The following is a 22669-nucleotide window of genomic DNA, read 5'->3' on the forward strand; positions in this document are numbered from 1 at the left end:
TTTATTTTTTTTTGTAGAAGTTTTTACATAGCAATTTACTAAAATGTCCGACGATAGAATCAATTACCTTAAGAATAAACTTGTTCAATATCCAGATTTTCCCAAAAAGGGAATCTTGTTTGAAGATGTAAGATTTTATAGAAGGAGGAAATGCGCGAGGTTGGATAGGAACGGTGATATTATTTTGCTCAATTAGCGTGAAGTTTGAATCCAAAATACAATTCGAGAGGTTATATTATCTTTACGCCTTGCAATTGCTTAAATACTCTGTTAAATTATAAACAATAAGATGCTAATGTTATTAGATAATGCCCATTTTTCAAGATCCCAGAGCCTTTGGCATCCTTATCGATCTTTTGCTTGAAGCCGTTGAAACTGAATTCAATAACATTGATGTGATTGTTGGTTTGGAGGCGCGTGGATTTCTTTTTGGACCTACGTTGGCTTTACGTGCAAATTGTGCATTTGTCCCTGTCCGTAAGCCCAACAAGCTTCCCGGTGATTTGGTCGTCGTAAGCTACAATAAGGAATATTCTACTGATTCTTTTGCAATCCAAAAGGGTACTATTAAACCCGGTCAAAGAGTCTTAATAGTTGACGACATTCTTGCTACTGGTGGCACCGCCTTGGCTGCTGATGAACTCGTTACTCGTTTGGGTGGTGAATTAGTTGGACATCTCTTCCTTTTAGAACTTACATTTCTTCAAGGACGTAAGCGTCTTATGGCTCCTACTTATACACTTCTTACTGGACAGGATGAAGCACCTGATGGTAGTGAATTTGCTTAAACTATGAACTCGAAGTATGTATAAGCATTTCTAATTTTTAACGTTATATTTGCTTTATTCCTTTTTTATAAATGTTTAGGGTTCTGGGTTTTTTTCTATGGTTTATTCGTCAAGCTAGGATTTTTTTAGTCTAAGTTGTAAATTGAATAAGTTATACATTTTTCAACTAGTATTCTAAAAAGTAGGATTTTTGTTAGCAAATATATATAAATCGGGTGGAAATCGATATCTTAAAATGAAAAAAAAGAAAAAAGGATGCAACATCATAAGGAGAAAAGCTTATAAGGGTCATAAAGGGTATAATTTTTAGAATGGTCAATACCACGCTTTTCTTTAATATAAATAGGTAGATACATTCAGCTTATTATAAGCCTATTGACGAATCCACGTTATAATATAGCCCTCGATTAAAAGTATAATTACAAGAGAAAGCTGAATTATCCAAATATACTTTTATTAAGTATTGAATGGATAAACATCTATAGGCTTTGAAATCACGCAGCACAAATATTTTTTAAATAGTAAAAAGCATATATGACCGCAAGTCTATACACATGCGTAAATAAAAAATCACAAAACAGCGTTATTCCTAGCTGTTTATGCATTTCAGACACAAATATAGGTTTGAAACTGGAGTTCCTTGGAAGTACGAAGGGGCGTCAAAGTCTGATTGACGCACAGAGACGTTGGCCCATTTAGAAACAAAATTGTTTTCATTTTTTAAGAGAATAGTCGGAGGGATGTATGGTTTAACCCAATTGAATAGACTGTTTTGAGAATGAATATTTTCTAACGGATTAATAAATTCACCATCCGTGATGAGAATTAACAATCCTGCCTTATTGGTATTTTTTGCTTGCTGCACCCATGAGCAGTTGCCAAGTGGAGCAATATATGCTGTATCTTTGTCGAGAGTATCGGAGGGTTTTTGACACATACTGTTATTTAACAAGACTGTCTTAAAAACCTTTGAAGGTAAAGAATTATCGTTGTCAAATTGAAGGAATTTTCCAAACGTTTTTTGACCACTGTTCGGATTTTCTAGCTGAGCAATAGTTCGATCAAAGTACAATGCATCAGGTCTTGTGAAGGTCTCATAATCCGGATCGGTTAGGAAGACCGTGTCATTCTCATTTATAGATTCAGCTCCAGCAGTGTATAAAAACAGAGAATTAGAACCTTCTTTTTGAACGAATTTAAGTTTATTACCGATAATGTCGGATATGTATACATTATTGGTTACACGTTCCACTGATTTTATAGGACTAACAAGTGCACTTCCATAAAGGAGTTCAAAACCATCGGAATACTCTGGCCTCTTGCAAACACCCGATGGATCAATTAGATACGAGGGTATTGCTTTGTTATCAATTCCTACTAAATGAGAGACATAATCGTAATCGTCTCTAGATGCTATCAACGAATATAACATTGGCCATTTAGATCTGTCGTAATCTTCTGCAACACAAACTTCTCCACCGTCGTAAATTCTTTGAGAGGTAGACAGTCGTGTTTGATTTGTCACGGGAAACAAATGACCTTCTGTCGTAAAAATAAAATCATGGTGACTTCTGTGAATGGGATTATCATCGTCAAATAATAGAAACAAATATTTAAGGGTTTCGCTCAAAAAGAAACTTTCCATTCGATTCGAAAGTGTATACTTTTCTAGATTCTCTACTGCCGCAAATCCACAAGGAGTCCATAGGTGGTTTTCGATATTACTTAGCAGTAATTCACCGACATGAAGATAAAATACATCTTTAGTTGCCCTGTATAAATAATATGTAGACTCAGCAAATTCAGGACGTAAAGGATAACCGTTTAGTTCGATGGACTTTGTATACAAGTTGTAGCGCTCTGGTAATTGCCCAAACTTCAAATAAATAGAAAAATAGTACAAATGCATTTTCTTGGCAAGCTCCAGTTCGCCCGCCAATACCAATAACCCAGGGAAATAAGCACTCAAAGAATCAACCCAGCGCGACATCACCATGCCATTAGCTGAATAAACGTTTTGATAGTAATATTCGTTAAGAGAAGCGGTATAATGCCGTAATGATTCCAAAGACTTTTGCCAAACTTCTAAATACCGAGGATCTCCAAGAAAGATATAAGATTTAAAAGCATATTCGTAAAAGCTATCGATGCCTGCACCGACTCCTGAAACAGGATAAATCCATCTGCCACTCAAAACGTCGATACTATTGCCCAAAAGACCAATACCTGACCTTCGCTTCCATACGGAGAAAAAAGCGTTTTCAGCAGAAGCTTTAAACTTATTATTCCCAGTCAAAGCAGTAAGCATAGAAAATTCCAATACCAGGCTGGAGGCCGCAGCAGCACAGTTTTCGGTTACCTCACGATACGCGACACCCTTCATTAGATTGATTCTTGCAAAAGGAATTCCAGTAGGTGTTCGAAATGCAGGAAGTAAACGTTCTGCTAGTTCTGTAGCCAATGTCAATAATTCACCCTTATACAATGGGATTTGAAATCCATATTTTTCTTCTGAGGCAAAAATATGAGATGAAAGTAGTCCTCCAAGAATTCGGATGGTTGCTTCGAAAACTTGTACTTTTGTGTCTCGTTCAAAATTAATATGATGAATGACTTTGTCAACAGCATCCTGAAACCCTTCTCGGTCTCCCAAAACCACCAAGGTATCTAAAACATCGACCAATGTCAACAAATAATCACCTCGAACATCGTTGACACCAATGTTGTTAGGATTTTCGTAGTCCGGTCCCAACCCTTCGCAGGACAATGGGGCGAGCTCATCGTTAGGAAAGGCAAATTGCATGTAATTGTTATATCCATGATAAAACAGTCTCCGAGAAGTTTCCCTAGTAAAAGTTAGCTTTTTAAAATTTCCGTAGAGTAAGAAACATTATGTATCAAACCTTAGCTCTACCATTCTCGCGGAGTTTATGGCCCCAACGATTGAGTTTTCTTTAAAAATGCATAGTAAAATCAAACAAACACAGAAAATCGAGTGCAAGCTACCCATTTAATATATGGGTTTATGATTTTATACCGTATTTTACAAACAAGAAAGCAGTTTTAGCTTTTTTTTAATATGTATCCTCCTTAATAGTATCCCCTGTCCAAAGAAGTCTTGAAAATGCAAAGCAAATCTTTGTGCTATAGACCTTACTTTTCTCTCTATTTTTTAAAAACTTCCATGTAAAAAATTTCGATTTTAGTGTGACATATATTTTAAAAGCAACTTTGGTTTGGCCATGTGCTACTTTAGTAGCGGATGTCATCTACTAGCTTGTCGAATGAATAACTTCGAGATGATAAAGGACGGTTAAAGGCAACTTTAGCAAAGTTAAGAAGATTCGTATGTTCCATTCCCTTAAAATTTACTTAAAATTTAAACAATTGCAATTTTTTGTTTGATAGTATGTGCAATTCATTGATATAAATCTATGTTTGTAATATTCAAAACGTAAACAAATAGGGAGCTGCACTTGATATTAAATTTTTTTTCATTTATCTTTAATTTATTGAAATTAATTTTAAATACAGAAACGTACAGTTTTTAGTCTTCCAAATTAAAATTCATAATTTGATGCGATCAATAATTAAACTATACGTTTAAAACTCATGTACGATATTACTGAACAAATTGGTAAACAAAATACACAGACCTATTTTATTTATTTAATTTATATGCTTTTTACAAAATAAAATATTACAGCAAATATACACACTGCTGGTAAACAGAAAAAAAAAAGCTTAGATTATTAATTAGTAAGGATATGTTTGAGAGCAAATCAAATGAAATAAGTTTTAGCGAATAGGAGTATGCAAATTAAAAAAAATAGTGGTTTAAACTAAATAGATTAAATACCCTATTATTTCGAATATCATCAGAAAAACGGATATAGTTTTAAGTTGTTTACCTATTTTTAAATAATGCAGAAGTCTCCGAGTTCATTGCTTTTCATAAATAGCTAATGAAGAATTTAAAATCTAATAGATACTTAGAATGATCTTGTAATAAACACTAGTATTTCGCTATTTTCATACATGCAGCATACCGACATAAAATGTACATGGTTTCATAATGAGGAAGATAATTCCGTAAGAAATTGGGGATAAATATATACACCATAGAAATTACGATTATAGGAAAGAAAACATAATCCAATTTTTTTAATTGATTAAATACGCTTAGTTATAACAAGAGCAAACTATTGCACGGAAAGTACTTTTAATGAATGATAAAGAGATCCAACGTATTCTCCAAATGCGCCTTCGTTAGCTTCGGCGATAGATCACAGCTTCATTTATTCATTTACCACACCACAGTTATTTTTCTTTCTTCTTAGATCAATTTCCCTTTTGATTATTTTCACATACTTTAACTAAAAATATTCTTTTATTCTCAAAAAATTAGTTTGTACTCTTTTACGAACATATCTTCACATTATGGGCAATCCAGTTGTTATTAAGGCTAAAAAGGATTATGACTGTGTGTTTGAACCCGAACCTATGAGTTGGTTAAGGCTTCAATACTATCGCTATCAAGTGACTGCTGGAACTTATCTATTCACATACAAAGAAGCCTTTGTTTTTAATACTGTCGTGTTCATCATCGTCTTCCTCACTGGTTGGGCTGCTAAATCTATCATTGTTAAACTTCTTCCATCTTTATGGCGTTTAAGCACCCTTATTCCTTCGTTTTTTGCTAGTTTTTTTATGTCTTTACTGGGAAAGGATGCATCTTCTCAGTAAATGAATTGTTGAATGAGTTTGGCATAAACTAAGAGTGGTTTCTTTTCCTATAATGAATAAAACAACCCATGTAAGTGGATATTTAAGTTTCAAGCTTCAAATTACGGATTAGGGATGCAACTGAGAAGCTCACTTTAATATATGCTTTATTTCTTTTTGGGATGATTATCGTTGTTCAGCATTGTTTCGTTTCCGATACGTTTTACTATTTAGGTAGTTTTTTTAATAAGCAATCCGCGCCAAGATAAAACCAATATGGATTGTGTTTTATAGGAATCTTTGGGTACGTCTTTTCTACTTCCTTTCTAATCATCGATTCGCTACGGAGTTCCAAAACCTTTAGCAAGATATAATACAAACCAATCCGCTCTCTCATCTTTTGACGATTTAACATCCATTATCGTCAAAATGCTCATGCTATGTACCATACCAATTATTGCGTGTATACATTCTTTAGATTCTATTTTTACTTTTTTTTTTACGAATGCCTGCATAGTTTTGAAATTCTCTTCTCCAAACAAGTATCCTTTAACCCAAGAAAATATTAATACATACTTTACTGTTAAATTAAATTTTCATCTTTAAATGGTATTATATTACTTTGAAAATGTATAAATGGAAAAGGTGTAATGTAGAAACTAGAATGTAAACAAATAAAACTTAATGCTTTAACAATTGAAAGACTAAAACAAAGATAGAACACTAAAAAGAGAATCAAACTAAAACTTGAAAGTTAAACATAGAGAAAAGAATGTAGGGCCATCATGTTGGCGTGGCCGGTGCGCTTAGAGAAAACAAATAAATGCCAAACGACTTAAAAACTCTAGAAAAAATAAATAGCAGTCGTGCACAGTGTACAGCAATGATATAATAATAACAATGACGATAGATGAAAAGAGCCAAAAGAGATAACTCTAACCATCAGCTTGTAAACTGGAAGCTAGATTTGAGCCAAAAGGAAGGATATAAAAGAAGGTTTGTTCAATTAACACGTTTAGCAGATCGCCTCGAGTATAAAGAAGATTCCTTCAAATTTAAAGAAAATGGATCCTTACCTTCACTTCCCAAAGTATCATTCAAAGGAAAGCTAGAAATGATATAGTCATCATCATCGGTAGTAGTTTCTTCATCTAAAATGAGTTCTTTGATAGAGCCAGTATTCATTGACTTCTTGCTTAATTGTTCAGGTGAAAATCCCAAATGATTTAAGCGACGAATATCATAAGCAACACCCATTGCCTCATGTACAGATGATACACCGGGTGTTTTTGGCTCCGAATAAGAACTTAAAAGAGGGTGAGTAGCGCTTTTGATAGGTGTCGTGGGTATATCGATCTCACCTTTAGAAACGAGCGAGCGTGGAAGGGATAATTTCGGTCCACCTGGCGTGCCATGAAGTTTGGGCTTATACGTAAAATTTTCAGGCATTTTTGACTCTCCTTTAATCCAGGGATGCTGAAAAAACTGGTGAATATCGTATCTCTCTCTAGGGTCTACAGTGAGTAAATGGGTAATTAGATCCTTAGCAGAGTCGGAAATATCATCCCACCAAGGCGATAAAAATTCAAATTCACCATTAACAACCTTAGAAGCCAAATCTTTTATATTTTCATCGAAAAATGGTGGGAACCCACATAGCATCGTATGAAGAACACAACCCATCGCCCACATATCAACGTTTTTAGAATACAACTCATCATTGACAATTTCAGGAGCAGCGTAACCAACTGTTCCACAAGGCGTTGCGGTTTTAGAATTCCAAACCACTTTGCTGAATCCAAAATCAGCAATCAGTATTCTTCCAATACCGCCCGCTCCAATACCTTCAAGAAACATGCCCTCATCAAGCTTATTTGGTTCTAAGCTCGGTGGGGTGTAATTTTGAGATGGGAGATATTCAATTGGTTGAAATAATAAGTTTTCTGGTTTGATATCCCTATGAACAATTCCACAAACGTCATGAAGATGCTTAACAGCTTCTGCCACTTGAATGATTATATGTCGTGCCAAGTTCTCAGAAAAGTAGGTAAAATTAACAATTTGATGAAACAGCTCACCTCCTTCAGCAAGCTCCATAACTAAGTGATAAAAATCCTCTGTTTCAACAAAGTCAAAAAGATTGACCACATTTTTGTGCTTAACACGACGCATAATGTTAACCTCTTTAAATACACCTTGCCGCTGAAAAAGAGTTAGATAAACAATAATAAAATAATTGATAGAATATTTGAAAGGGGAATGGGCAACAACAACTTCATAATACAATGTGCGAATAATGATTTCTAGCTTCACTAACTCATTCTCATTCATGTCAAAAAATTGCACAAGGCCTTTGTAGTTTGCCAAGTATAGCCACAAAACTATGTCTTCATGCTGAGACGTTATTATTCAACCCTTTCTTTTGAAAATTGATGAAGACTCCAAAAACCCAAATCCCTCTCAAATTTCAATAAATAAGTCATTAATTTCAATAATTTACATACCTGTTTTTTATTCATTTCATACTTTCTTATTACTTTAACTGCCACGTGCTCTTTTCGATCAATGGAATACGCCTTATAAACTTGACTAAAAGCACCACTTTTTGGGTCAGTAAATGATCATACTATAATAAAAAACGCCAAAGAAATTTGGACATAACTTACTCTCCTAAATTTTCAATTAACTGATATTTTTCAAGACCAGGGTAGTTAGCGACTCTTATTTCTTCATCCCCACCGGCATTGACATTTTTGGCAGCAAGCTCAGTATAAGCGGCGACGTCCCTGTTTACACTAACATCAACCGACTTTGAAGCATTCGATCTCCCCTTTGAGCTTTTCGAATGCTTTAACAAGTTTTTAAACCCCTAAGACCTATTAGTATAAGTGGCAAGGAAGAATGCGTACCGCTAGTATCGACATGTTGCATTGATATACGCTGTGGGTAGGTGCATAGCTGACGCCAACGCTCACCACATTCCAGTAATATTGCCCTAAAAATCTATAATTTGCTATCTTTTATCAAAATACTCTAACATTGATTAATTTTTAGTCTAATAACGATCAATTTAGATCTTTAATACTTTCAATGGCTTGATTTAAGCAGTAATACGCAACTTAAAAATTTTTTTTTCTCATTCGATATTTGGTGCACTGAATAATATAAACACAATGATAGAGTCGGAATTAGCGACTTCGAGGTGGAGCTTGATGCTTGAAGCAGATATTGCAACTCAAACAACTCGCAGTTTAACGAATGAGCTGAGCTTCATTGTAGCTGGTCTACGGCCCTCCACCAAAGAGTCTGTCCTTCATTTTTTGGAATTAATATTTATAAATTTAAAATACCAGTCAAAAAAATGGCTTTATTCTCTCGTTATATGCAAATCCCTAATCGCACTACTAGGACGAAAGCGTTTATCAGCTAATGTTAGGAAAATAGTTAGATTTCTGAATGTGATTATTTGTGTTATAGGTCTTTGGAAAGGGCTATCCGCCATGTCAGGGAAAAACACTTTCATTAATGGGCTGCAGAGTTATTTAATCTCAGAGACAGCATTACCAGAGTTAGGGTCATTCCAAGAACTTTCCACTTCCTCGTTAGGAAGTTTTCGAATGTTTCAACAAATAGCAGTTGGGTTTGTAGATGCACTCTTTTGCACCCGTATCCCTGCTTCTTTGTGGATTAAGTATAAGGAGTACACAACTTCCGCAGAAACCACTGTTCCTCAAGAATGTGGACTCTGTATGATGTGTGTACAAAGGGGAGATGAACGCGTAGCAATTACTACGCCTTACACTACTGATTGTGGTCATACATATTGCTATGCTTGCATTATGTCTCGATTGAAACTTGTAAATAATGTGTCTTGCCCCATTTGCAAGCATAGAATTAGATTTGCTTTGCCTGATCAGACAATGGGTTAGTCAAAGATGAATAAGTAATGGAATAACTTATACTGATATTATTTATGATTTTGTTGACTACGAAAAGTACGATAGTAAAAATTTACTTGTAATATCATAAAATTATATGCGCTATTCAGAACCATACAAAATTCAATAGCAGTGTACTCTATGAAAGCATGCACTTACTTACTCACAAAATTGCATTTCCTTACTACAATTAAGCCTTGTGTCTACGATACGATTATTTGTAAATACCACCATCTACAAGTTAATAAAATATTTGCACCGAAAAGATTCTTATTCCACTTAAAGAAATCCAAGTAAATTAGGGAACAGTAAAAAGTAATCGGTCAATCAGCTTTTTACTTTTGAGAAGACAATTGCTTGAGCTTTTGCTTGACAATCTTCTGTTCCTCAATCAAAAAGGCACGAACAATACGATCCTTAACGGCATTGGCACTCAAGCAACCGCCATAAGCACGCTGGACAGTCTTCTTGTTGTGTGAAAGACGAGCAAACTCACGAGGACGCAGAGCGGGAATACCTTGCAAAGGGACGCCAGTATCACCGCAGCGAGGAATGGTGCCAAGCTTCTTGATGTGAAGATAGCGAATGTTGTTACCAGGAGTCTTGATAATTCTGGTTCTGTTGCTACGAGTGTTGTAAGCAAGGCGACGGCGGTAGGTAACTCGTTGAGCCATTTTTGTTAGATTTTTTTCGTTTGTTCTGCGCAGGTTTCCTTTTCAGCTATTTGGGAAATTGTGTTGTGTGTGACTGTTTTTACTCTCGGTAGGCCACCCTTTTTTCTAAATACAGAGTAGCGTACTTCGTTATAAGTTTTATAACGTATATAAATTCAAGTAGGTTATTGTGGCTTTTCATATGCGTTGGCTAGGAATCGTTACAGAGGATTTTTACTTCGCAAGTAAGCGTGCATGCAGAATTCCAATTTTCTACTAAGTGTATCCAGCTAACTCCTCTATTATTTGGCCAGTCAACTTATTTTCATTGATCTGATCCCTTTTTATGTCTAGTGGTTTTTGAGTTTTGCATTAGAACATCAAACATTTCGTTGAAATCTCCTTCTTACAATTTTTAAAATTTAGAATAATGCGACCAGCAAAATCTGTCGAAGGTTATATCATCATAGTCACTGGAGTTCATCCAGAAGCTACCGAAGAACAAGTAGAGGATTTATTTGCAGATTTTGGACCGGTCAAAAACTTGCACCTCAATTTAGATCGACGTACAGGTTATGTAAAGGGATATGCACTGATAGAATATGCTACATTGGAGCAAGCCCAGAAAGCTGTAGACGAAAAAAACCTCTCTTTGTTAGATGAAAAACTGGAGGTTGACTTTGCGTTTTTAGAGCCTCCAGAACGAGCTCCCAGGCCATCTATTTCTACGAGGAGCCGAAGTCAATCTCCTGAAGTTCAACATCGAGATAGAGATGTAGCAATGGCTGAGCCCTAAATGGGCTTCTGAAAATACACAAAACTTATTTATGTTAGTAGAGAAAAGGAGACAGGCTTGGAACTTAAGGGCATGTAACAACACTTGGATCTACGCTTCGAAAACAAAACTTATTCTCAAATCTCAACGTTCTTCAGCTATGAAGAGCCTTAACGAATAATTTAATGACTTTATTGAAGAAGAAACCTCGTTTCTTCAATCTCTTTCTCTTGTACAGATACACGATACAATTTACAATGCAAGCATGGAGATTTATATGGTTATTTTGTATTTTGCTCAATAATAAGCAGAATTTTATAAAAATTCTCAATAATGTTTACAATATCTAATATTCGATATGGAATGCTAGACTACATATTCAATGTTTGGTCTTTTTATCATCACATTTCAGATTATCAGTAATTAAACCAGAAATGTACATTTAATGCTCATTTATATACAATTAGCATAATAAGTATATGATTTATGCCCCAAATTTCTGCCAGAATTCATGTATTACTTTAACTTTAGAAAATTTTCGTAGCCACGCCAGATGTGACTGCTTTCCAACGAGTTCTATATATGAATCGTGATATCCAACCTCTTCTTTGTCTGCAACACCGTAAGCCAAGCGCTACATCTTGCGAATTATTACTTATTTTCCTTAGTGATTAATCAAAATGGGCAAAGAAAAGGGACATATTAACGTCGTTGTTATCGGTCACGTCGATTCTGGTAAGTCTACCACCACTGGTCACTTGATTTACAAGTGCGGTGGTATTGACAAGCGTACCATTGAAAAATTCGAGAAGGAAGCTACCGAGTTGGGTAAGGGTTCCTTCAAGTACGCCTGGGTTTTGGACAAGCTCAAGGCCGAGCGTGAACGTGGTATCACCATCGACATTGCCCTTTGGAAGTTCGAGACTCCCAAGTACAATGTTACTGTCATTGATGCCCCCGGTCACCGTGATTTCATCAAGAACATGATTACCGGTACTTCTCAAGCTGACTGTGCTATCCTTATTATTGGTGGTGGTACTGGTGAATTCGAGGCTGGTATCTCCAAGGATGGTCAAACCCGTGAGCACGCTTTGCTTGCTTACACCTTGGGTGTCAAGCAACTTATTGTTGCCGTCAACAAGATGGACACCACTGGCTGGTCCCAAGCTCGTTTCGAGGAAATCGTTAAGGAGACCTCCAACTTCATCAAGAAGGTCGGTTTCAACCCCAAGACCGTTCCTTTCGTCCCTGTCTCCGGTTTCCAAGGTGATAACATGATTGAGCCCACCACCAACATGCCCTGGTACCAAGGCTGGCAAAAGGAGACCAAGGCTGGTGTCGTCAAGGGTAAGACTCTTTTGGAGGCTATTGACTCCATTGAGCCCCCTGCACGTCCCACTGACAAGCCTCTTCGTCTTCCCCTTCAAGATGTTTACAAGATCGGTGGTATTGGTACAGTTCCCGTCGGTCGTGTCGAGACTGGTGTTATCAAGCCCGGTATGATTGTCACCTTCGCTCCCGCTGGTGTCACTACCGAAGTCAAGTCTGTTGAGATGCACCACGAGTCTCTCGACGCTGGTCTTCCCGGTGACAACGTTGGTTTCAACGTCAAGAACGTTTCCGTCAAGGATATTCGCCGTGGTAACGTCTGTGGTGACTCCAAGAACGATCCTCCCATGGGTTGTGCTAGCTTCACCGCTCAAGTCATCATTCTTAACCACCCCGGTCAAATCTCTGCTGGTTACTCTCCTGTTTTGGATTGCCACACTGCTCACATTGCTTGCAAGTTCGCTGAGCTCATTGAGAAGATTGACCGTCGTTCCGGTAAGAAGATTGAGGAGTCCCCCAAGTTTGTCAAGTCTGGTGATGCTTGCATTGCTAAGATGGTTCCTTCCAAGCCCATGTGTGTTGAAGCTTTCACTGACTACGCTCCTCTTGGTCGTTTCGCTGTCCGTGACATGCGTCAAACCGTCGCTGTCGGTGTCATCAAGGCTGTCGAGAAGGTTGCTCCTGGTGCCGCCAAGGTCACCAAGGCCGCTGTTAAGGCTGGTGCCAAGAAGTAATTTTCATAGTAATTTATGAAATTTTGCATTTAGAATTGAAAAAAAATCTCATATTTGTATTGATTTAAAACTGTAGCTGCAGTAAGTAACGTAGAATTGTTTTTAGTGTGTCAAGTTGCTAAAAGATGTTATTTTTAAACGAAAGTAGTCCAATACCAATTGAAAGTACTTTGTGCTCGTAGGTTGAGATGTTTACAGCACTAATTTTAAGCTAGTTTATTTTATGTTCCTTTTTTTTTAATAAAAGTAATTGCCTTTTAATTTTACGCTTCCAATTCTAGTTAAAGCAAATATAGCGGTACTGCAATGACAGTTGCTTTTCCTTTTTAATTTTAGAAGACCGTGTCTCATACACGTGTTCGATTCGACACATGTTTTGCTTATCGATCCGTTATTTTACAATATGAATATACACATTCTCAAATGAGCTTTAAAAGATACCTGTTAGCTGCAACATCAAATATATAGTCAACTGACTAGCTCAGTTCAGTTATAATATCATCCTTTGTTTATATTATACCCACAACACTTCTTATTGTTCAATCTTCCCAGATACTGCAATATAGTGTACACCACAAGTAAAATTCACCGCAAGCTAACGTGCCATTAAACTCGATTACACAGTGCGCAGTTAATACGATATAAAATTAGCGAAACACAATAAATGGCCTTGAGTTTGATTTCAAAAAAAGCAGTCACATCTTTAACAACACAACTCAACAGATGGTCAACATTTCTTCCAGCACACAATGTCGGAATTCCAGAAGGTCGTTGTGATTGACGCTAAGGGGTAAGAGAATTTGAAAATTCTAATGCTTTTTGAATTGTTTTCTAACAAAATTTAGACATCTCCTTGGACGTTTGGCATCTGTTGTCGCCAAGCAACTTTTGGGCGGCCAGAAGGTTGTTGTAGTTCGCTGTGAAGAATTGAATATTTCCGGCCATTTCTTCCGTAACAAGCTCAAGTACCTTGCCTATTTGCGTAAGGCTTGCCGTTACAACCCCAGCCGTGGTGCCTTCCACTTCCGTGCTCCCTCTCGCATTTTCCAAAAGGCTGTTCGTGGTATGCTTCCCCACAAGACTGCTCGTGGCCAAGCTGCCTTGGAACACTTACAAGCTGTTGAAGGTATTCCCCCTCCTTTCGACAAGCAAAAGCGTGTTGTCGTCCCTGCTGCCCTCCGTGTTTTACGCCTTAAGCCTGGACGTAAATACTGCACCGTCGGTCGCCTTTCTTCTGAGGTCGGATGGAAATACAGCGACATTGTCTCCAAATTGGAAGAACGCAGAAAGGTCAAGAGCGCTGCTTTCTACCAAGCTAAGCTCGCCAAACAAAAGAAGATTGCATCTGCCAAAGCTGCCTCTTCTGTTAACGGAAAGCTTGCTGAATTCGGTTACTAAATGAACGATATTCGTTAAAACATTTTCTTTTTGCCCATTTTACGTTGGTATTTCGTAATATCAGTCTTCCTGTTTTCTGCTTTTTTGTAGTGTAATCATGAATAGTTTAATGTTTTATCCTACAATTTCCTGTAGTTGCTTAATCTTTCAGTAATGGTAGGCAAGATAACTCTAATAGACGGTATTGATCCTCAACAGTTTTATAATTTACTCAAATATCTCACATGGTTACAAACTTAAGATACTTACTACAAAGATATAAATGCATTGTCTAAAAATTTATTTACGGCTTTTTTTTTTTTCCATTACCAATGTTTTATCTAAACCCAAAGTGTCAAATCAATTTCAACAGCGGAAGCAGCAGAAGTGAGTTCAAACTTCTCTAAAACAAGGGGATGGAGAACACCAAATACACCAACGCGAATTCCAGCAGTACCAAAATCTTTACGATAGTACACTGCTGCACATCGACCTGGGAAAAAGGTGCTGTCGTCCTCAGCCTCGATCCAGTATCCCACAGCATCGGAATCTTTGGGATTCATGATGCGTTTAGTATTTAACATAAGCATCACACGATCTAACAAGCCATGAATTTGTTCAAAACCAGAGTTCAAACCTGCAAAAATGGCGCAAAGATGACGCTCATTACGAGTCATGCGCTCTCTGGAATAATCACAAAAGGCTACGTCGCTGACTTCAAATATTTTAATCGGTAAAGCATGATTTTTGTTCTCGCGAACCGTTTTCAAAATACCAGGAAGCAAGCTTGAACGAACAACTTGAAATTCTAAAGTCTTGGGATTTGCAAGTTGAACAGCTTTTGAATCATCAGTCTTTCGAAGCCATGCATAATTCTCGTCATGGGAGCAAAGGATGAAAGGCATGACCTCGGACCACCCAGCATATGCAACTTCATTACGAATAATGTCAGCTAGTCGATTAACCTCAAAAGGCTTGCCAAATGTAACACTATGAGCAGGATAAGTGTGTTTCAAATTGTCATATCCATAAGCAATGCCAAGATCCTCCATAATATCACACTGGTGAAGAATATCAGCGCGCAAGGGTGGAACGTATACCAAAAGAGTCTTGGAATCATTTGGGTTGGGCTTTGCTGTAAGCATCATTCGGGTCAACAAATGACAGATCTCATCTTCGGGAAGGGACAATCCACAGGCTTCGTTCAAATAGTCGATATCAGCTTTAAAACATGTAGGATTCAAATTAGGAGTAACACGAGTACACCCATTGTGCTCAGATATGATATTAACAGGCTCAATGGTAAAAGGCTCTTCACAGTAACAAGAGAACATCGTGGTCATCATGTTGACAACAATTTCGAGTTTAGTTTTATCGGTTGCGGTAACATCGATGAAGATGTCCCGGGTATCCACACTGATCTTACTGAACTCACTATTAATGATAGGGGGAAGTGAGCAAACCCTTCTCTTAGCATCCAAAATTACAGGATATCTGGGAGAGTTGGCAATGATGTGTAAATAACGGGAAAGATGTTTACTATCCTTGTAAAATTCTAATAAATTAGAACCATTGATTTCCTGGGTTTGATTCAAAGGAACGAAATTGATCTCTTCGGGTTTTAATGCCTCGTAGGTAAACGGACCTTCCATTACAGAGAAGTCATGGGTACCAATGGCTACAAGGGTACGGTTTCTACACAAATTTGCATGTAACTTGTCTTGTAAGGCAATGAAGCTCTGGTAACGAATGGGATCAAGCTTCACACCTCGTAAGATAGCTGCAGCGGCATAAGGACGAATTTCCGAGGTTTCAGGGGAAATTGTGAGTGAAGTGGTGGAAGGAAGTAATTTGTATTGAGGAGTAGCCATGCGACGATTAAACACATTCAAAGCCTGGGCGATTCCTTCTAAGCAGAGCATATCGTAGCGATTTGCCGGAATGTCAATTTTTAAAGAAGGACGCTCAGAAGGACTTCTTTCTGGGTCATTTGTAGTGTCTTCATCAAGCTCAATTCCAAATTGGAAGCAGAGTTCATCAAACTCTTGAGTTGCTACAATTATGTTAAATTTCGCTGCTTATCAACAAATCATCTTTCACTTACTGTACTCTCTTCCTAGGGCCTTGTACAGCTCTTCCTTGTCACAGCTGATGGTAGGCATTTCCTCAAATTCAAAAAGCTTCAAAGGATCTGTGGTGAACGATGGGCTTGCCTGAACCGGGCCTACTTTACCACACTAGGAAGGGTGATCCACTAAATCTGAAGTGACTTGTTACTTGTTTTAGATTTAATCGGCCTTGGCTAGCATAGGAGTTTGGTAGGAATATATTCGTAATATAATAAATTAATATTCATTTTATACTCTGAGATATTCCATAAATACAAAACTCACGAGCTACTGATTTGTACATGCTTCAGGCCCCTATTACTAAAGCTCGAGATGATAAAAGGTAATGCAACAAATTCATAATAGCACAATTGCAATATAAATCAAACTTCTTTTGATTTATAGTCTTCTAGTCATATATTTTAAAACAACCGGCATGTAATAGCCGCATCATGAATACAATGATTTTCATTCAACAATAAAAATTTTAAGTGGTAGGTGAGATGACGATGCTGCAAATAATACCTACCTAGTAGAAATTATTGACTGGTGTACCCTTTTATCAAAAAATGAATTATAAAGGTGCCAACCACGACTCACAATTGATGAAGTATTTTGTATTTTTCTAGTGAAACATCGTCAAACCATACTTTTTTTAAGTTCAGCAAAGCCATAATTGAAAATTCTATTTAGAAAAATGGTGCTTATAATACTTCAAGCAGCCTTCATGCCAAAAAGCTCCTTGACTCCGTATGAGCATTTCAGCAGGTGCCAAAGTAGCGACGGAGTCATCGGCAGATAAACCACATAAATGACAAGTGTCCTTATTATCTCCTAAATTGTCTGGTAAAAACTTGACTTCAATCTCCTGAGTTCCCGAAATTTGCTGACGGGACAGGAAGCGCAGACGAGGAAACAATCGCGCCCATGCATTTACGACCTGTTGAGATTTCCAGTAATTAGGATTGCCTTTCCTTAAACAACCCGCAATACACCTTTGAGCAACCTGTCCTGCAGCGAACACCCCTTTGGTGTAAACCTGAGTTTTGGGGTTGCTTAACGCCGTTTGTTTTTCAGAGAATGATAAATTCGACAACTCTTCAAAAAATTCGCTCGGAAAGGCCAACTCATGTTCAACAAGTAAATCAAGTACCTCTGTCGCAGACACCTTTCTCAATGCCTGAGAACCAGGTATAGGCAAATCATCTTCCAAATCTAGTAATGCTATTGAGTCCAGGTTGATACGATTTTATTATTAATTTCTTTAAATCGTTTTTTTTAGAAAAATTCTTTAACAGAAAAGAGAAAAAGTACCTTCACTTAGTTTTTATACGTGAGTTCTTTTTTGGTTATAGTTTGAATCATGAAGGGTTGAAAAGTCCATCCTGGACAATTGAGGGAATACTTAGTTATGAACAAGTAAAGGCTTTGATGGGTTTTGTTAATGCCAAGCATGTTCGAAGGTTAAAGAATGAAAATGATCGGGTTGATGACCTAGAACATGACATCTCACCGATTCTATCGTACCCTTCGCTTTACTGTTGCAATAGCGATCAAGGTGAATTTTTACGTGAAACACAACAATACAAAAAATTGCAAAGAAAGATAGCAAGAATTAAAAATGTTCTCAAAAGGAACGAATTACAATATTCATTAGTACATTAGAAAACAAGCAAATAACACAATGATTTAACTTAAAGATGCAAAGACACGATTCAAATCGGCAATCAAGTCAGCAGCGTCTTCAATACCAATGGACAAGCGAACAAGTCTAGGATCAATCTTGGAATCCGTCATTCTTCGCCATTCAATCAAACTTTCCACACTACCCAACGAAGTAGCGTGATGGAAATATTTCAACTCGCAGCACAAATGCTTAGCAACTGTGTCAGATTTAAGTAGAACAGAAAAGCAAGATGCATGACCGCCAGTCAAATTTTTAGCGACAAATTCCTTGGTCTGCAAGGAGTTATGGTAAACCTCCAAAATCAGGCTACTATCAATTCCTAGGCTAGTAGCAAATTGCTCATCGGTAGCCAACTTGTTCAAATGTTGGGCAACCAAAAATCCGTTTTCACTGTGTTTTGCGATGCGAAGAGGAAAGGTACGAAGAGAGCGCAAGAGTAAGAATGCTTGCTGAGGATGTAAAATTGTGCCAAGATAAGCACGATCTGCTTTCAAATCAAGGATCTTGGATCTATCTTTCGAGGCTGTGACTCCAGCCAAAACATCGCTGTGGCCGGCTAGATATTTAGTCGCCGAGTGAACTACATAATCAGCACCTAAAACAAGTGCATCCTGGATAGGGGGTGGTGCAAAAGTAGAATCCACAACAAGTATGGCACCCTTCTTTTTTGCCAGTTCCTTGTAAAAAGGAATGTCAAAGGCAATACCTAAAGGATTCAAAGGAGTTTCCAACCATATAACATCACCTTCACCGATGGCATCGCATTTGCCATCAATAAATGAGGTTTCTAAACCGGTTAGACGATTGATGCGTGCAATAATTTGGATTGTGCCTGAATAACCACCGAAACCGGGTTTATGAACGGCGATGTGTTTGGGATTTAAATACGACAACAGTCCGTAAATAGCAGCCAAACCAGATGAGTAAACAACAGAAGGTGCACCAAGAACACTGCTCAACGAAGCTTCAGCTCGATCAACATTGTTGCCGCTGATACGGGCATAGTATGGAAAGTCTTCCTCCGCTAGTTTGGTGAAAGGCTGAAGAGTGTCAGGAGTACCGGGATAAGTATAAGTAGTAGAAATATGGATGGGAGGAGCCACATCATTTTCTAATGCATAAGCATCATCGGCATGCAGTACATTAGTACTTAATGTGGACTTGATGTCAGAGAGATCGAACGAAGGAGTGTGAGTCATGCTAAACTAAAGAAAAAAAAACAGAGATGAAATGCAGAAAGGTCACAACAAATGAATTTCGAGAAAACTAGTGTTTACACGTTTACGGAATTAATAATGTTTATATCTAATTGAATGCTCCTACACTAGTAATCACCAATCGACCAAAGAAATAAGTACGAGATCAAACGACAGATACCTAGTTATGATAATTCTTTTAAAGACTTATATCTCCGTTAACTAACGTAAAGAGTTTGGTTAAAGACAAGTTGTTGTGAGACATCGCGGGGCATGTGCCTTAATTTATATCGTTATGCTTACGTGCTTGTAAACACTATATTACGCATTTGAAGTAGAAAGCACACAAACAAATAGAACCAGGACACTGAATAATTAGAACGTTTGGTTAATGAATTTTTACATAAGCAGTTATTAGTTTTAAGTTTATAGGTTTAATGGAGTTTGCTATCCGATCTCAGATTCTAGGCGTTCGTACCGGACCCTAGAAAATATGCGACAGACTTAACAAGATGCGTTTCCCAATTAACAAGCGCTCTAGTTTTTATTAGGAATTCAAAGAATACTGCTCTTTTTGTACTGTGGTCAAACAAATGGTTTTGACAATCAAAGAGGCATATACAATAAGAATGATTTGAAATGCAGCTGCATGCCGACTGTCGCATATTTCGTGAGCAAGAACTCATTTTGTTTACGGAATGGCGTTTCCCATTGAGTTACAAATACTATAGCATTACTATCATCAGCAAACTTCTACGCCATTCAACGTTTTTATTTAAAGAGAACAACACGTAAATAAAAACCAATCGTATAAGATAAACATTAAAACATAAGAACTACTTTACAAAGACTTTTTCAAAATAAAATTGAGAAAAAGGGCGAAAAAATAATTTCTCGTATAGATACTTCGAGCTCGATGGGAACGAGCCTCAAAAAGCCTTGCTTTTAATCTCGCCTTTCTTTTTAATAAACAATGCATTTTCAAAATCTCACCGAAGAAACCAAAGAAACATAGAAAGAATAGGCCAGACAATTCGCTTGAAGAGAAGATAGACAACCACAAATATGAAGAACCCAAATCCCGAGACGACTAAAAAGTAATCACTTCGATCACTTAATTTGAGCGATTTGATTATCCGTTTACTTGTATATAAAACGTCCTCTACACCAAAATATTTCTCTTGTAGAGTTTCTAACAAGTTGGTACTCGAAGACAACTCCATTGCATTTTCGGCACTCATATCCACTGCCTGTACCATTTGTGCGTGAATATCACGCATAGCCGCCGTGACCTGACTGGCGCTTGTAAGATAAATATCATCAGATTGCCACGAACCAGAGTTATCCATTGAACGCTTTTGAAGAGAACCATCACTTGGTGAGGTAATTTCCTCTTCATCTACAATCTTACCTATTTCTTGTGCGATAGGCAACCATGGTTCACCACTAGCAATCTTATTCCGATATCTTCTGTTCAACCGAATGTATTCTTGTACAGCCTTTTCATATCGTAGAACTGAGTCTAGCTGAATGGATGAGTATTCAAGCTCTACCCTTGCAGTTTCCCATATTTTTCTAAACTCTCGAAAATGCCTTTTAATAACTTCAACGCTTTCTGACTGTTGTAATTCAACAACTTTTTCTTCTAGTGCATTCAGAACGTCGGCCATCGAATGCTATGTTCTCTGCTTTATTGAACAAGTTAAAGGAGAAATAGTATTATGAGATGCAAGAGGAAAGAACGATAAAGGTAAATGATGATGAGTGGGAAACGAATGATGGATGCACTAACAATATAGCACAGCTGAAGGTGAATATAAGACTATACATCGAAAGGTTCGGTATATAGAATAAGGAAAAGAAATCAAATGCGGAATTATAAATAACGAGAAATAAAGATGCTAAGAGAGAGAAAGAGACAATAAAGATAGAAGGCAATAAGGTGAAATAAATTAGAAAGTGTAAATGGTAAAGGGAATATTGTATCGATCTTTAATAAAAAGTCGAAAACCACAGAAATGTTACTATGCACGCAACTGTAGAATGAAGCAACCTTTCATTCTAGTTCAAACGACGCTAGACACAAGTCGGTGTCTTTTTTGTTCAAAAATATTATACATATTCTGGGGTGAAAAGAAAAAATTTGATAAACTTCCATTTGCTTTATGATTGTTCATTAGCCAAAGGATGTTCAACGATTTCACCAACTTTTGCCTTATAACCCACAGGCAACGCTTGCAGGAGTAAGCGTACATCTTCAATTTTTTTGTTTTCCAACTCTTTACGAAATGCTTCATCTTGACGAGGATCGAGATGTTGTTTCATAGCTTCGCGAGCATCTTCACGTATCCATAATGGTTCGTCGCTCAACTCAACCATATATTGACAACTTTTTAGAAAGCAATCCTTCGAGCAATAATAGTTGAGTCCACCGTAGACCTTCATTCCTGAATCTTCTAATTTATACCTAGTTTGCTGCTTAGGTTCATAAGGACAAACGGGATAACCGCACAGATTGACGAGTTTACGCTCCTTCACCACTTGATCGTAATCACTTTTTCGAAGGTATTTACGAGCTTCCTCTAAAGTTTCTAGGGAAACCGGATCAACCAGCTTTTCAATCCATTCGAGGGCAAAAAAATCATACTGAAGTCGACTGCGTGCTTCATCTATAAGACTCTTCGACCACGTGATCAATTGCTTTTCTTGAGTGCTTTGAGCATTTTTCGGCTTTTTGAGAATTGATTTTTTGTTCATATCTGAATTGGATATATTGGAGTCAGCTGGAAAACAGAAGGTCTTAAAAATCGCTATTAGGCAGATATGAGTCAGTCAAGCATTGGAAGGAGGAATGAGCATCGTAAAAATACTTTAGCGCCGTGCAATTTTTGTTAAAGAGTTCTTGAGTTACGCAATTCATTTACAGCGAACTAAGACAGTGCGTTGGCCTTGGTACTAAAAATTTTGATAGAAATTACCCTCTCAGTTGAGTGTGGACAAAGGAAAAAAAATAAAGAAAAGCATGCGTTGCACCAATCATGTAAAGAAAGTTTTGTAGGTCTCTTTAAGAAAATCATTTTACCGTTAAAAATAATAATGATAAATTTACATCCACCCTATTCATATCTTCCACTAGTAAATAACTGGTCCTTAATCTTAATGATTCATATCCATATCCATACCATACCCCACACCCACACAGTAATCGTAAATATAGCAAACCAACGATGCTGTGGCTTCGTTTTAGGATTGCTAGTGTATCCTTATGTAAAATAGGAAACCAGATCCAATTGCGTAAATATTATTATAACGTTAAATAACAAAAACCAATCAACATTGATAAGCAAAATAATACCCAA

At 37.3% G+C, this 22669-nt stretch overlaps 14 protein-coding genes and 12 long non-coding RNA genes across 26 annotated transcripts; 9 read left to right on the forward strand and 17 right to left on the reverse strand.

The window, feature by feature from the left end:
- The first annotated feature begins 13 nt into the window (after positions 1 to 13).
- Positions 14 to 954, forward strand: apt1 (adenine phosphoribosyltransferase). The gene is made up of 2 exons (NM_001019862.3): positions 14 to 127; positions 306 to 954. Exons 1-2 carry the CDS (start codon positions 44 to 46, stop codon positions 786 to 788), a joined length of 567 nt encoding a protein of 188 aa, NP_594433.1. The 5' UTR covers positions 14 to 43; the 3' UTR covers positions 789 to 954.
- Positions 168 to 680, reverse strand: SPOM_SPNCRNA.3822. Its single transcript, NR_193185.1, has one exon. It is a non-coding gene; the product is annotated as a non-coding RNA (long non-coding RNA).
- Positions 813 to 4004, reverse strand: mnl1 (alpha mannosidase Mnl1). Its single transcript, NM_001019863.3, has 2 exons — positions 3692 to 4004; positions 813 to 3634 (listed from the first exon to the last, which is right to left on the reverse strand). The coding sequence occupies exons 1-2, from the start codon at positions 3796 to 3798 to the stop codon at positions 1378 to 1380; spliced, it is 2364 nt and encodes a 787-aa protein (NP_594434.1). The 5' UTR covers positions 3799 to 4004; the 3' UTR covers positions 813 to 1377.
- On the forward strand, positions 1229 to 2646 carry SPOM_SPNCRNA.3823. The gene has a single exon (NR_193186.1). It is a non-coding gene; the product is annotated as a non-coding RNA (long non-coding RNA).
- A 672-nt stretch (positions 4005 to 4676) lies between the features above and the next one.
- On the reverse strand, positions 4677 to 4883 carry SPOM_SPNCRNA.3824. The gene has a single exon (NR_193187.1). It is a non-coding gene; the product is annotated as a non-coding RNA (long non-coding RNA).
- Positions 4884 to 5088: 205 nt separating this feature from the next.
- Positions 5089 to 6140, forward strand: tsc3 (serine palmitoyl transferase A subunit). The gene has a single exon (NM_001019864.3). The coding sequence runs from the start codon at positions 5229 to 5231 to the stop codon at positions 5532 to 5534; it is 306 nt and encodes a 101-aa protein (NP_594435.1). The 5' UTR covers positions 5089 to 5228; the 3' UTR covers positions 5535 to 6140.
- On the reverse strand, positions 5243 to 5587 carry SPOM_SPNCRNA.3825. Its single transcript, NR_193188.1, has one exon. It is a non-coding gene; the product is annotated as a non-coding RNA (long non-coding RNA).
- SPOM_SPNCRNA.3826 lies at positions 5692 to 5938 on the reverse strand. The gene has a single exon (NR_193189.1). It is a non-coding gene; the product is annotated as a non-coding RNA (long non-coding RNA).
- An 11-nt stretch (positions 6141 to 6151) lies between the features above and the next one.
- On the reverse strand, positions 6152 to 8457 carry cmk2 (MAPK-activated protein kinase Cmk2). Its single transcript, NM_001019865.3, has 4 exons — positions 8423 to 8457; positions 8180 to 8382; positions 8018 to 8114; positions 6152 to 7715 (listed from the first exon to the last, which is right to left on the reverse strand). The coding sequence occupies exons 1-4, from the start codon at positions 8435 to 8437 to the stop codon at positions 6516 to 6518; spliced, it is 1515 nt and encodes a 504-aa protein (NP_594436.1). The 5' UTR covers positions 8438 to 8457; the 3' UTR covers positions 6152 to 6515.
- A 22-nt stretch (positions 8458 to 8479) lies between these two features.
- rnf170 (ubiquitin-protein ligase E3) lies at positions 8480 to 9480 on the forward strand. The gene has a single exon (NM_001019866.3). It carries the CDS (start codon positions 8687 to 8689, stop codon positions 9440 to 9442), a length of 756 nt encoding a protein of 251 aa, NP_594437.1. The 5' UTR covers positions 8480 to 8686; the 3' UTR covers positions 9443 to 9480.
- On the reverse strand, positions 8652 to 9264 carry SPOM_SPNCRNA.3827. Its single transcript, NR_193190.1, has one exon. It is a non-coding gene; the product is annotated as a non-coding RNA (long non-coding RNA).
- A 221-nt stretch (positions 9481 to 9701) lies between the features above and the next one.
- rpl3401 (60S ribosomal protein L34) lies at positions 9702 to 10156 on the reverse strand. The gene has a single exon (NM_001019867.3). It carries the CDS (start codon positions 10123 to 10125, stop codon positions 9787 to 9789), a length of 339 nt encoding a protein of 112 aa, NP_594438.1. The 5' UTR covers positions 10126 to 10156; the 3' UTR covers positions 9702 to 9786.
- A 226-nt stretch (positions 10157 to 10382) lies between these two features.
- rbm8 (RNA-binding protein) lies at positions 10383 to 11506 on the forward strand. Its single transcript, NM_001019868.3, has one exon. The coding sequence runs from the start codon at positions 10535 to 10537 to the stop codon at positions 10898 to 10900; it is 366 nt and encodes a 121-aa protein (NP_594439.1). The 5' UTR covers positions 10383 to 10534; the 3' UTR covers positions 10901 to 11506.
- On the reverse strand, positions 10537 to 11045 carry SPOM_SPNCRNA.3828. The gene has a single exon (NR_193191.1). It is a non-coding gene; the product is annotated as a non-coding RNA (long non-coding RNA).
- On the reverse strand, positions 11266 to 12371 carry SPOM_SPNCRNA.957. The gene has a single exon (NR_151349.1). It is a non-coding gene; the product is annotated as a non-coding RNA (long non-coding RNA).
- Positions 11490 to 12942, forward strand: tef102 (translation elongation factor EF-1 alpha Ef1a-b; the record flags this gene model as incomplete). The annotated part of the gene is made up of 1 exon (NM_001019869.3): positions 11490 to 12942. The coding sequence occupies exon 1, from the start codon at positions 11560 to 11562 to the stop codon at positions 12940 to 12942; it is 1383 nt and encodes a 460-aa protein (NP_594440.1). The 5' UTR covers positions 11490 to 11559.
- A 105-nt stretch (positions 12943 to 13047) lies between these two features.
- Positions 13048 to 13571, reverse strand: SPOM_SPNCRNA.3829. Its single transcript, NR_193192.1, has one exon. It is a non-coding gene; the product is annotated as a non-coding RNA (long non-coding RNA).
- A 112-nt stretch (positions 13572 to 13683) lies between these two features.
- On the forward strand, positions 13684 to 14481 carry rpl1602 (60S ribosomal protein uL13). The gene is made up of 2 exons (NM_001019870.3): positions 13684 to 13732; positions 13788 to 14481. Exons 1-2 carry the CDS (start codon positions 13692 to 13694, stop codon positions 14338 to 14340), a joined length of 594 nt encoding a protein of 197 aa, NP_594441.1. The 5' UTR covers positions 13684 to 13691; the 3' UTR covers positions 14341 to 14481.
- Positions 13688 to 13979, reverse strand: SPOM_SPNCRNA.3830. Its single transcript, NR_193193.1, has one exon. It is a non-coding gene; the product is annotated as a non-coding RNA (long non-coding RNA).
- A 122-nt stretch (positions 14482 to 14603) lies between the features above and the next one.
- On the reverse strand, positions 14604 to 16517 carry frs1 (phenylalanine--tRNA (Phe) ligase beta subunit Frs1). Its single transcript, NM_001019871.3, has 2 exons — positions 16424 to 16517; positions 14604 to 16372 (listed from the first exon to the last, which is right to left on the reverse strand). Exons 1-2 carry the CDS (start codon positions 16479 to 16481, stop codon positions 14661 to 14663), a joined length of 1770 nt encoding a protein of 589 aa, NP_594442.1. The 5' UTR covers positions 16482 to 16517; the 3' UTR covers positions 14604 to 14660.
- Positions 14695 to 16800, forward strand: SPOM_SPNCRNA.3831. Its single transcript, NR_193194.1, has one exon. It is a non-coding gene; the product is annotated as a non-coding RNA (long non-coding RNA).
- A 110-nt stretch (positions 16801 to 16910) lies between these two features.
- SPOM_SPNCRNA.3832 lies at positions 16911 to 22409 on the forward strand. Its single transcript, NR_193195.1, has one exon. It is a non-coding gene; the product is annotated as a non-coding RNA (long non-coding RNA).
- new11 (Schizosaccharomyces specific protein New11) lies at positions 17113 to 17633 on the reverse strand (the record flags this gene model as incomplete). Its single annotated transcript, NM_001431002.1, is given in 2 exon segments — positions 17113 to 17627; positions 17630 to 17633. Coding segments are annotated over 2 exon segments (519 nt in total).
- SPOM_SPAC23A1.14C (cystathionine gamma-synthase-like protein) lies at positions 17634 to 19566 on the reverse strand. The gene has a single exon (NM_001019872.3). It carries the CDS (start codon positions 19311 to 19313, stop codon positions 18117 to 18119), a length of 1197 nt encoding a protein of 398 aa, NP_594443.1. The 5' UTR covers positions 19314 to 19566; the 3' UTR covers positions 17634 to 18116.
- Positions 20091 to 21076, reverse strand: sec20 (SNARE protein Sec20). The gene has a single exon (NM_001019873.3). The coding sequence runs from the start codon at positions 20978 to 20980 to the stop codon at positions 20300 to 20302; it is 681 nt and encodes a 226-aa protein (NP_594444.1). The 5' UTR covers positions 20981 to 21076; the 3' UTR covers positions 20091 to 20299.
- Positions 21048 to 22095, reverse strand: rtr1 (RNA polymerase II CTD phosphatase Rtr1). Its single transcript, NM_001019874.3, has one exon. The coding sequence runs from the start codon at positions 22065 to 22067 to the stop codon at positions 21474 to 21476; it is 594 nt and encodes a 197-aa protein (NP_594445.1). The 5' UTR covers positions 22068 to 22095; the 3' UTR covers positions 21048 to 21473.
- Positions 22410 to 22669: the final 260 nt, after the last annotated feature.

This window comes from Schizosaccharomyces pombe (assembly GCF_000002945.2).
Source record: "Schizosaccharomyces pombe strain 972h- genome assembly, chromosome: I".
Lineage (NCBI taxonomy): Eukaryota > Fungi > Ascomycota > Schizosaccharomycetes > Schizosaccharomycetales > Schizosaccharomycetaceae > Schizosaccharomyces > Schizosaccharomyces pombe.